Genomic DNA, 11724 nt, shown 5'->3' on the forward strand with positions numbered 1-11724 from the left:
GGGGAGGGGCAGAGAAGGAGGGAGACACAGAATCTGAAGCAGGTTCCAGGCTCTGAGCTGTCAGCACAGAGCCCGACGCGGGGCTTGAACTCACAAACCGCAAGATCATGACCTGAGCCCAAGCCGGACGCTTAACCGGCTAAGCCACCCAGGCGCCCCTTTCCTGAGGTTTTTCTTGACCCCTCCTCTGGGCTCCTGCAGTCCTCATGCTGCCCTCTCACAGTACCTATGACACTTGTCATTTCCTCCTCCTTCCCTCCCCCAAGGAAGTGAGGCCAGAGGGCAGGTTGCAGGGGCTGCTCCTCTCTGCCTGGCCCTGGGCCCCTGCAGAGGGAGAGGGTGGCAGGCCCTGGGCAGCTGGTGGTTGGGACTAAACCCAGGGCTGAGGGGTGGAGGCTGGAACCTGTCCCAGTGGAAGTGTCCCTTTAATAGCTGCTGGCCCGCCGGCTTGGACGCCTGCTTTACCTCCTATTCAGCTGTGGCTGCAGCTGCTGTGCTGACTCATGTGCCCCAGCAGACAGCAGGAGCTGGAAGCATGGGCTCCCCGGGGGCCCTGGCGGGCTGGGGGCTTCTGGATTACAAAACGGAGAAGTATGTGATAACCAGGAACTGGCGGGTGGGCGCCCTGCAGAGGTTGCTGCAGCTCGGGGTCATGGCCTACGTGGTGGGGTAAGAGAATGGCTCCTGGGCCACACTGGCTGGAGGGATAATGACTCTTAGTCCTGGGCTGAGGGTTGAGGGTTTGACTCTTCAGGGGCTGAGCTGGTGGTAGCAGAGGGGAGCGGGTGGGAACAGGGGAGCAAGTAGGCAGAAGGGAGGATCTTTGTCTGTCTGGAGGTCAGTGGATACAAGAGCAAGCTGTATGCTTGTGTACTCCTTCCTGTGTGTCCACCTGCCTCCTCTCCTGTGCCTTGTTGCCAGGCCCATATTGAGCTCTGCACACAGAGCAAGATGGGCCCCCGCCCATACCCAGGAGGCCCCTGGTGGGGTAGGAAGTAGCTCCTGGTGTTTGGGAGAGCTGCAGCACTAAGGTCCCCGATAGAGACCACCAATTTTAGCTGGGTCGGGGGAGTCTTTAAGGAGGAGTTGGGCCTAGCCAGGACAGGAGGAGGGTGTTGGCCGGTGAAGGAGGAGGTGATGGGCATCTCCAAGCCCATGGGTGCCATGAAAGACTGGCTCTCTGATCATGGTTGGAGCTTCTGATCTGTGCAGGGTGTTTGGGGTGGAAAATGAGGCTGGAGGGGAGCTAGGGGCCCTGAATCCTGGGTTGGGAGCCTGCAGGGTGTATGAGGAGAGAGGCTGAGAGGGTGGGTCCCACTTGCTTACCATGGGCCAGGGACGTGCCACACTGCCCATCAATTCTTCCTAAGGTGGGCTCTCCTCACCAAAAAAGGCTACCAGGAGCGAGACCTGGACCCCCAGATTTCCGTCATCACCAAACTCAAAGGGGTTTCTGTGACCCAGATCGAGGAGCTGGGTAACCGACTGTGGGATGTGGCAGACTTCGTGAAGCCACCACAGGTAGGTGCCGTGGTTCTGCTGCTAGGCAGTGACACCTCTGATACCACCCTTGCAGAGAATGTGTGTGAGAGAGGCATGTGATGCCAGAGCAGGGTGCTGGCACCGTCATAGGGCCGGGCTTGGGAAGAGCCTTACAGAGGAGTGGTGCCTGGATAGGGCTTTCTGGGATGTGTAAGGAGTGTCTAGGAGGACAAGGGGACAGACCAGGAAGCCAGGCCAGAGGAACAGCCTTTACAGAGGCTGTACTTAGAAGAGTGGAAAGTTTAGGAACTCAAGGCTTGAGCTTGAGGGTGGGGCAGGAGAAGCTTGGGGAACCAGGGCCTTGAGCTTCCTGAATGCTCCCCTCCCTGACCTGGGACACTCCTCCTCTGGCCCTCCCACGAGGCATTTCTGGCTCCTCCCTTTACCCAGATTGCCCACAGCCTCAGTTTCTACCTTTATCCTGCCAGTGCCAAAACTGTAACCCCAGTGACCACCTGCCTCTAGCACAGCTGCCTCCTGGGTACACACCCACCACGTCCATAGAAAAATCATCTCCCTCTCCCAGTGTGGCCTCTCTTCATCCAATGAGGGCCAAAGCTGGACCTGTCCCTCCCTCTGACCATCCCACCTCCTAGTAGTTTTCACCGCTGCCTGTGTCGTACCTGTAGGAGGCCGTGACCTTCTAGTGGGTAGTGGGTCCCCGGATGCACTCTACCCAGCAGCCAGCCTGAGCTGTCCTATATGTTATCAATCAGAGCTTGACAACCCTTGTTTCCACCCCGGGGAGACTTCCTTTCCATAGTGGTGGCCACCGAGTCCCTCCAGATCCTGACCGCTGTCACACCTGCTGCCTCCTCTCTTTCCTGGGTGTGCATTGCCCCAAACTTTCAGAACTCACACACACGGCGCTTGGATGCCAGCCACCCTGCCTGTCCTTAGCCACCGTTTGCCCAGGCAGAGTTCACCGCCTGCTCCACTGGCCCCTGACCATGTGTGCAACGAGGGGCCCGCCTCCCGACTAGCCTGGGCAGGCTCCTGGTCCAACTCAGCTCTGGATCTTCAGTGCCTGGAAGCAGGAGGCAATTGGAAAATTCTGGTTGAAGGAATGAATACAAACATGGAAGATACACTTGTCTCAAAGAGGCAGCTGTGGGCTTAGAAAAGGCCAGAAACCCAGCTGGCCTCTCTTCTCTATTTCAACTTGCCTCACTGGAGGCGCTCTCCTGGGGCAGAGTTGATGACTTGATGGGGCCAGGACCCCTTTCCCCACAAGCCAAGCTGCCAGCTTCTGGCCTCTCTCTTTTGGAGAGGGAAGCAGAGACTGACTCTGACACTTGCTTTCTAGGGAGAGAATGTGTTCTTCTTGGTGACCAATTTTCTTGTGACGCCAGAACAAGTTCAGGACAGATGTCCAGAGGTAAGGTTGCTCAGGAGCTTCCCAGCGGGTCCCTAGTTCCTCTGCCAGACCTGGGTCACCAGCCATGTCCTCCGCTCGCCTTCCCAGGTAACTGAGGGCTTAGTATATATATGCTACTGTATCCCAGGCACTGAGCGAAAACCTTTTAGTGAATCATTCCATTTAGTCTTCACAAATACCTTGCCTGGTAGGAATCACTAATGATCCAGGAGCACCTGGATGGCTCAGTCCGGTAAGCGTCCTACTTCGGCTCAGGTTATGATCTCACAGTTTGTGAGTTCGAGCCCCACGTCAGGCTCTGTGCTGACAGCTCAGACCCTGGAGCCTGCTTCAGATCCTGTGTCTCCCTCTCTGCCTCTCCCCCGTTCACACTCTGCGTGTGTATGTCTCTCTCTCTCTCTCTCTCAAAAATAAATAAACGTTTACAAAAAATTTTTAAAAAGGAATTACTATGATCCCATTTAAGATGAGAATCTCAGTAAGGTAGAGTCACATGTTCAAGGCCGCCCAGTCTCTGGTCCTCCAAGCAGTCTTCTGGAGTCTTCCACTGTAGCCGCCTGTGAGATATCCAGGCCCCTTCCCTTCCTGGTCCCACCTCTGGGCACCTTCCAGTTTGTCAGAACTGGGTATAAGACTCAGGTGAGCTCTAATAGAGCCCTTCCTCTCTTGTATGCACAGACTCTATTAATGTGTCCCAAGTCAGCTTCCATTTTTGTGGGCAAGCACGAAAACACCAGCTTGTGCTGACCTGAGGGTCACTTATGATCTCTGGGCATTAAAAAAAAATTTTTTTTTAACGTTTTATTTATTTTTGAGAGAGAGAGAAAGACAGAGTGCGAGTGGGGGAGGGGCAGAGAGAGAAGGAGACACAGAATCTGAAGCAGGCTCCAGGCTCTGAGCTGTCAGCACAGAGCCCGATGCGGGGCTTGAACTCACGGACCGCGAGTTCATGACCTGAGCTCCACTCAGACACTTAACCGACTGAGCCACTCAGGTGTCCCAGGCAGTTTTTACAACTGTGGTCACACCAGAGTCGCTCATCCTATTCTTGTCTATTTCTCATCCAGAATTGCAGGTTTTCCACCTAAAATCTCCCCATTGTCCCTTGCCTAAGGGTGACCCATGGATCCAGCGTCTGTCACAGTGCACAGTGCTCTTCTCTCCAGTTATGGGGTTTTTTTTTCCCTCAAATTTGTGTGTGTGTGTGATAAAATACATGTAACATAAAATTTACCATCTTACCCATTAAAGAATTTTTTTTGTTTACTTTTGAGAGAGAGAGAGAGAGAGAGAGAGAGAGAGAGAGAGAGAGCAAGCAGGGGAGGGGCAGAGAGAGAGGGAAAGAGAGAGAGAGAATCCCAAACAGGCTCCATGCTGTCAGCTCAGAGCCCAATGTAGGGCTTGAATTCAAACCTCGAGACCATGACCTGAGCTGAAACCAAGAGTCGGACACTTAACTGACTGAGCCACCCAGGTGCCCCGCATCTTACCCGTTTTTAAGTGTATGGTTCTCCAACTGTGGATTTTATTTGAGCAGTTGGGACTCAGGACATAGCCTTGGAAGCCTACTTCCATGGTAACAGCTTTTTAAAATCACCTCTAACACGGGACACCTGGGTGGCTCAGTGGGTTAAGCATCGACGACTCTTGGTTTCGGCCCACATCATGATCTCACAGTTTGTAAGTCTGAGTCCTGCATTGGGCTCCATGCTGACAGTGAGGAGCCTGCTCGTGATTCTCTCTCTCCCCCTCTCTCTGCCCCTCCGCTGATTGCTCGCTCTCTCAAAGTAAATAAACTTAAACAAACAATTTTTAAATCACATCTAACATTTAATTGCTTGCAGGGCTGGGGAGTAACTGTGTGGTCACCTGTCCCCTGTGTCCTGATTGTTGGTGCCACCACAGTTGCTGGAGGCATCACATGTCCTAGGTTGGCTCTGTCCACAAAGGATGTGAAGCATGTGCACAAAGGATGTGCTTACACACGGCAAACATACACGATGTCCTTCATTTTCTAAATGCTCAGAGGACATCTGATTAATGTTCAGGCTGTAGGCTGTCCTGAAAATTTCCTGAAGCCATCATTCTGTGTTTTCTGGATCCATGTGATTTGCCTCATGTCCCGGCTTCTAGGTCTTCCTATGAAACTACTGGAGCTGGGAAGTAATCAGATCTGACAACATGGCTTCTGGAGACTCACCAGAGATCCCGCCAGCTCTTCTCGGCGGTCCTGGTCATCCGGTCCTTCCCGACATATTGGCTGTGCTCCTTGGAGACTCACAGCCTTTAGCAAACAACTGCTGAGCCTCTTGGGGGCCAGGCCTGATGCTGGACTTGCAAGACTCCACCCCCTTTTATCTCAAGGAGCTCCTGCACAGGCAGCCCAGCCAAGGTGGCCGGTCCCGTGATGGGGGCAGAGGCTGCAGCTGCAGACCCAGGGAGGCATGTCTGCCAGCTCAGGGCCTCAGGAAGGGTTTCCCACAGAACTCAAGGCTCAAGTGGGATCTTGAGACGGTCCAGGCAGAGGGAGCTGTATGAGCAAAGGGCCCAAGCTATGTGAGATGAGGCACCTCCAGGGTCACCTGCTGCTGAGTGGGGTTGGAGCCTAGATTTGGATTCAGGTGGCAAGGGGGTAGCCCAAGACCTCAGGGGCCCTGTGAACTCTGCGAAAGAGCTAAACTTGATCACAGGAGCATGGCAGAACTAGGGATGGTCTCTGCTGAATGAATGAGGCAGATGATGCAGAGAGCGGCCCCGTGGTGGTTATCATGAGGTTCGATTGGAGGAGACGGTGGCCCAGCCAGGGTGGAGGGGAGGGGCGGACTCAGGACACAGGAGGCCCCACTCTGTCCTCTGCCCACGTATCACGGTCCCAACCCCACACAGTCCCACTGTCTCGTTTGGCTTGGAGTCCCCAAGTCCTTCTTGCCACCCTGGCACACCGCTCCTCCTTCTGCTCCTGAGCCAGGTAACCTGGACAATGGTGCTCACTGTCAGCCTGGGGCAGAGCTGTGTCTGAGAGCGTGCCTTCCTCTTTGGGGGGTGTAGGACCCCCAGAAAGTTTGCTAGTCCCCCCTTCTGACTGATCGCCAGAACGCTTTGCCCAAGAATAAGTAGGGGAGGGACTAGCCTATGGTCCCTCAGCAAGTGTGTGTGGTCCTGCCACTTCCCTACCCAGCCCCCTCCAACTAGGTCCCTGCCCTTTGTTCACCGTGCCCCACCCCTCCACTCTGGCATGAACTAGCCCTTCCCAGAGTCCCTTCACCTTCCCTGTTCTGTTGTCTGAGGTGGACCAGAGGATCTGGGCCTCCGGCCAGGAGAGAGCTATCAGGAAGGAAGGAGGCTTGCTCTGCCTTGGAATACAGCACCTGCACCCCTATCTGGCGGGGGGTGGGGGGTGGCGGTGCTTGCCACCTTCCTCCTCCAACCACCTCCTTTTATTTTTACCCTCCAGCTTTGCCATGTGCCCCCGAACTCAGGGACCTCTATGCAGCTAAGGCAGGGAGGGCTGTGTCCCTGCAGACTGCAAGACTGGGTCACAGAGGGGAAACAGTCCCCGAGCCCTTGGCCACTTTGCTTTCCCTACCTCAGCACCCTTCCATCCCGCTGGCTAACTGCTGGGCTGATGAGGACTGTCCGGAAGGGGAGACGGGGACACACAGCCACGGTTGGTAACTGTGGGCCCTGTCTTCCATGGGCTCCCCTGGGTGGGGGCTCCAGGGCCCGGGCTGGGACCCTGGGTGGTTCGTGAGGGCAGGCCTGGTGGTGCCTCTGCATCTCTCCTTTCTGTCAGTGGCCCCCTGCCCTGTCTCATCCCCTGGCCCTGTGGAGATTTGAGGGCCTGGTGTTTGTTTTGTATTCTCAAGGCATGAAAACGGGCCAATGTGTGGAATTCAACGGGACCCACAGGACCTGTGAGATCCAGGGCTGGTGCCCCGTGGAGAGCGGCACTGTGCCCATGTAAGTCTCTCCACCCACCCCCACCCACCTCCAGGACAAGGCCCCAGAACCCAGGAGTCTGCCCTTCACTTCTTTACCAGCAGGAAGCCCCTACTGGTCCAGGCAGAGAACTTCACCCTGTTCATCAAGAACACTGTCACCTTCAGCAAGTTCAACTTCTCCAAGTAAGTGTGGGTGTGTCCTGCTGGCCCCAGACCCTCCTTGGGTCCTGTCTTACCTGACCGTCTGTCCCATCCCCCACCCCCACCCCCAGGTCCAATGCCTTAGACACCTGGGACGCCACTTATTTCAAGCGCTGTCGCTACGACTCACGCTACAGCCCTTACTGCCCTGTGTTCCGCATTGGGGATCTCGTGGCTGCAGCTGGAGGGGTCTTTGAGGACCTGGCATTGCTGGTGGGTCCATGGGGGGAAGAGTTCCAGGAAGGCTCGGGGAGAGGGTCCCGGGGCCTGCGTGCTGGTGAAGCAGCGAGCAATGTGCTGTGTGCAGGGAGGTGCTGTGGGCGTCCGAGTCCACTGGGATTGTGACCTGGATGCTGGGGGCTCCGACTGTCGGCCCCACTATTCCTTCCAGCTGCAGGAGAGGAGCTACAACTTCAGGTGCGGCCCCTACTGCCCTCCTGCTGTTCCTTAGCCAGGTCCCCCCACTGTCCTGTGGCAACCAGGACTGGCCACACCCTGGCCCAGCTCTCTGGAGATTCCATTGTGTGTGTGAGGAGGGCCCCAGGGGCAGGAGGGGTGTCCTAAGCTCTGGTCCCCCAGCACAGGCTCTGTCCAGCCTCCCTCCTGATCCCATCCCCCTTCTGTTCCCTGGGACTCCTCAACCCCCCAGCCCCTCTCCCACCCCACCCTGCCTCTAGCACCTCCCTCCTCGGCTGGCGGCGGGGGGGGGGTTCTTTTTTACTTTTCCCTTAGGTCTTATCTCAACAATGTCAAAAACCTACATAAAAATGCAAAGCCATATACCCTCTATCTGGGTTCACTAGGGTTTTTTTGGTTTGGGTTTTATTTTTTATCATTTTGCCACATTTGCTTTCTCTCTCCCTCTCTAGAACGAGCTGGATATAGTTAGATAGATTTCAAAGGGAAGCATTTTAGAGTAAGTGGCAGACATCTGACACTCTTCCTCTCAACACTGTCCTGAGAATGAGGACCTTACCCACGTGACCACGGTACCACAGTCACACTCAATACATTTAACATTGGCAGAGTAAATCGAATATTTACTCTGAATTTCTCCAACCATGCCAATAATAGTCCTTTATCTTTTTATTTTCTGATCCAGGATGCTTTCAGGGATCTTGTGTTGCATTTATTGTCATGTCTTTGAGTCTCCTAAACAGGTCTCCCTCAACCTGCCGGGAATCCTTGTCACTTCCTGTCACCTGGTCATTGTCACACATACGCGCACACAGCCCCCAGGCCTAGAGACCATGTCCCTTGACATTGCTCACTGGGCTTTTCCTGGCCTGGCTTCCTTGACCTCCCCGGCCCTTTGCAATGATGAGGGGCTGGCTCCCTACCCACATTCTGCTTCCTGCACCTCTGTGCTCTTACCTGTCCTACTTTCTCTGTCTAGAACACTCCTTCCTGACCCCTGGAAGACCAGCCTCAAAGTATCCCTTGTAGAAAGCCTTTCCCACCCAGTTTCTAGGGGTAGTGAGTTCCCCCTCGCCCTTTGGACTCACACAGCCCAGATCTTGCCTCCCTACCTGCCCCCTCCCCCAGTAATAGTGTCTATGTAGGGATCCTGCTGTCCCCTCTGTCCCCTCAGCAGGCAGGGAGCTTCTACGGGGCAGGTCCCAGGTTGCCTTTTCCCTGGGTCCTCAGCAATGGCACAGGGGGAGACAGCTGGGGATGGGGGTTTTTAGAATCAATGGATGGGTAAGAAGGAGGCCTGGGAGGACCAGCCCAGCCCAGGAGTGGCAGCAGAGCAAGCCACCAGACTTTCCTACCCTCAGGACAGCCACTCACTGGTGGAAAGCCTCAGGTGTGGAGGCTCGGAGTCTGCTCAAGCTCTATGGGATCCGCTTCGACATCCTTGTCACTGGGCAGGTAGGAGGTGTTGGGTGAAGGCAATGGGTGGTAGGAGTAGGAGGGGGAGACGGTCATAGCTCTAGAGGCTCAGCCCAGGTCGGTCTCAGGCAGGGAAGTTCGGCCTCATCCCCACGACCATCACTCTGGGCACCGGAGCAGCTTGGCTGGGTGTGGTGAGTCTGACTAACGTGGGCTCCCTTTGGTTGCAACTGCGTGCCCAGGCCTGCCCGAGTGCATACCTGAGCCCCACCCCCCGCCCCCCACTCCTCTCCCGTGCATAACGTTGTCTTGTGGTGAGGGCCGGGGAGGTGGTAGAAGGGCAAGTTGAGGGCCAGGGCACAGGTCTGCCCTGCCTTTCCCAGATCACCTTCTTCTGTGATCTGCTGCTGTTGTATGTGGACGAAGAAGCCCATTTCTACTGGAGGACCAAGTATGAGGAGGTGAGCCACGGACCCGTCCAGATCCTTGGGTTCTGTTACACTTTGGAGGATGTTGGTCAGAGCCCTGATATGATGTTCTCATTTGCAGGCAAAGGCTCCGAAGGTGACCACCAACCCCGAGCAGACAGAACCAGCTTCTGCACCCCCGTGCATGGCTGCCCAGGTGTCTTAGAGGGGACCCAGTCTGGGAGCCAGACACCGACACCAGAGTGACCGTGCCAAGGCTCCGGTCTCCCACTCACTGGCCTGTTCCTGAGGCCTGCAGCTGTTCCCCGCTGGTTGTGGGGTGGGGGTGGGGGCCCACCTTGGGGACCTCCTGGGCAAAGCCCCAGCAGGAGCAGGTATGGGGGAGGGGAGAATTCCACCCTCCTACTCCCAGACAGACTGTCTCTCCCCTGACTCCAGCTCTAGCAGGATGCTGCCTGGGGGAGCCAGAGAAGCCAGTTTCGTATAGAGACCTGCAGCAGAACAGGAGCCACAGAGAAGGGGAGCCCCTGGGATACCCACATGACAGGGCAATGGTCCAGTGGGGCTCCTGCTGTGTCTAGGTCTAAAGAACTCTCTCCCAGCCTCCATCACCAGTGTTTTCAGAGGTGGCCTACTCACCAGCTGTCAGCACTGACCCTCCCACTGGCAATGGCGGACTCCGGCCCTCCTCCCCCTACCTACACCCCATCTTAGGTAGAACCCCTCCCTCTCAGCTGTGCCCCGCTGGGGTCTGTGCAACTGGAGTCTAAAGCAAGGTAGAAAGAAGCCTGACAAGAGGGGTCAGCTGCTCCCATGTTGGGTTGCCTGAGGTGGGCTCCTACCCAACTCTGGGCCTCATCCATGGAATGAGGGGTGTGTAGGAAGTTAATCCAACCCCCTGGCACCCCAGGCAAGGGCACAGGCACCCTTTGGTCTCACACCTGCCCAGCTTATGAGCATCAGCTCCTTCTTGGTAGTAGCCCTTGGGGTGTGGAGGGTTGGGATGGGGAGGAGAAGGTGAAGAGGTTGAGTTAGTGGTCACTGGATCCTTTGGGATCTTCTATACGCCTCCTCATTAACCCCCCAGCCCTGGAACCTGCTCACTGGAGCCATGGGGTTAGGGAAGCTGTCCATCTGCTACCCAAGGTTATATCTAAGAACCTGTCAGGGCATCTGCACGTCCCAAAGGACACAAAGACCCCCAGCGGGCTGGCCTGGTATCTTTCAGGGTCTGAGTCCTGCCTGCTGGAGAAATCCCCCACCCCCCACAGCCCCATATCAGTAGGGGAGGAACAAGGGCTGTAGGAGCCAAACTCCTTCCTGCTCCCAGGGCAGAGGCAAGGATTTCGGAGTACCCACCCCAGGGAGGCAAGGGGCTTCTTTCTCATGGGTCCCTGGTGACCAGGGGTGTGCTGGCAGTTTGGCGGTGGAGCAACAAAGGCCAGCTGGGGAAGACCAGGGCTGGCGCTCAGGCTGAACTAGCATCTGGGAGGCACCTGGAGCCCCAGCAAAGCCTCAGGGTCTCTGCTGCTTCTCAGTCCCCAGAGCAACGTCCATGGGGAGGCAGGTTCAGAAGAGCCAGGGTGAGAGAACGTGGCTCTGAGGTGTGGTCATTGGAGTTGGGGTCACATGTACCTGGTTGTCCTCAGGGCCCAACGAAAGCTGTCATAGCTGCAGAAAGTCAAGAGTAAAGCCTGCCAAAACCAGCAGTTTCCTGTGTAGTCCTTATATGCAGGAATGGGTAGTTGAAAGCAGTGGTAGGGGGCAGGGAGGGCCTGATGACCCCCCCAAGGACTGGAGCCTCACAGCCACCAGTTGGACTCAAAGGTACTTGGAGCAGGCCCGGGTATTTTGCATCCGTATACAGGGAGCGTATATCATACACGTGTGTAGCCTTTCTCTCAAAGCCCTTGAGGAAAGAGGTGGGGAGAGAGGATGAGTGCCAGCTGTGACAGCTGGAAAGCTGTGGCCAGGCTTGAGCTGGAAACAGCTGTTGCCTCAGTCTGCATGTGGGTGTGAACTACCAGGGTAGCCATGTGGGCCAGGTGGGCACATGCTTAAGAGTCACGTGTGCCAATGCAGTGTACCTCTACATCTCTGGGGACTACATTTCCTGGAAACCCTGGGAACCCACGAGGGGCCTGGAACTCCACTGCCCTTTCTAGGTGGCCTTTTTTGGGACCCAGGCTCTGCTCTCTGGATCTGCCCCCCAACCAGGGGACATGTGGGGAGCCTGTGCAGGGGAGCCTGACTCTGCCCTTTTCATGGATCCCTCCTCTCATGGTGTGTGCGGGGGTGTATGCAGCTTCCCTCTGAGCTCGGCAAAGGGCACCGGCCTGAGGGCAGGACCCCAGGACTCAGGCTCGGTGGTGTCCCTGACCACAGCTGGTGCCCCCCTCTT

At 56.2% G+C, this 11724-nt stretch overlaps 1 protein-coding gene across 2 annotated transcripts; it reads left to right on the top strand.

Annotated features, from left to right (window-relative positions):
* Positions 1-427: 427 nt before the first annotated feature.
* LOC112870214 (P2X purinoceptor 6) lies at positions 428-11032 on the top strand. Of its 2 annotated transcripts, none has more exons than XM_086682337.1 (12): positions 428-669; positions 1371-1521; positions 2849-2920; positions 6512-6587; positions 6787-6880; positions 6964-7044; positions 7134-7275; positions 7370-7479; positions 8841-8934; positions 9024-9089; positions 9279-9356; positions 9445-11032. In XM_086682337.1, the coding sequence occupies exons 1-12, from the start codon at positions 536-538 to the stop codon at positions 9526-9528; spliced, it is 1182 nt and encodes a 393-aa protein (XP_086538463.1). In that variant the 5' UTR covers positions 428-535; the 3' UTR covers positions 9529-11032. The 2 variants fall into 2 exon arrangements, with proteins under 2 accessions (XP_086538463.1, XP_025789101.1); XM_025933316.2 differs by having other exon boundaries at positions 436-669; positions 6961-7044.
* Positions 11033-11724: the final 692 nt, after the last annotated feature.

This window comes from Puma concolor, chromosome D3, assembly GCF_028749965.1.
Source record: "Puma concolor isolate L17-30 chromosome D3, mPumCon1.1.hap2, whole genome shotgun sequence".
Taxonomy (NCBI): domain Eukaryota; kingdom Metazoa; phylum Chordata; class Mammalia; order Carnivora; family Felidae; genus Puma; species Puma concolor.

What these genes read in the sequence shown, in the direction of transcription:
- LOC112870214 (XM_025933316.2), top strand. Translation starts at nt 536, where the DNA reads ATGGGCTCCCCGGGGGCCCTGGCGGGCTGGGGGCTTCTGGATTACAAA. An exon ending in GACGGGGACACACAGCCACG is followed by an intron (nt 6,588 to 6,786) that starts GTTGGTAACTGT and finishes TGTATTCTCAAG; the next exon opens with GCATGAAAACGGGCCAATGT. An exon ending in TTGAGGACCTGGCATTGCTG is followed by an intron (nt 7,276 to 7,369) that starts GTGGGTCCATGG and finishes TGCTGTGTGCAG; the next exon opens with GGAGGTGCTGTGGGCGTCCG.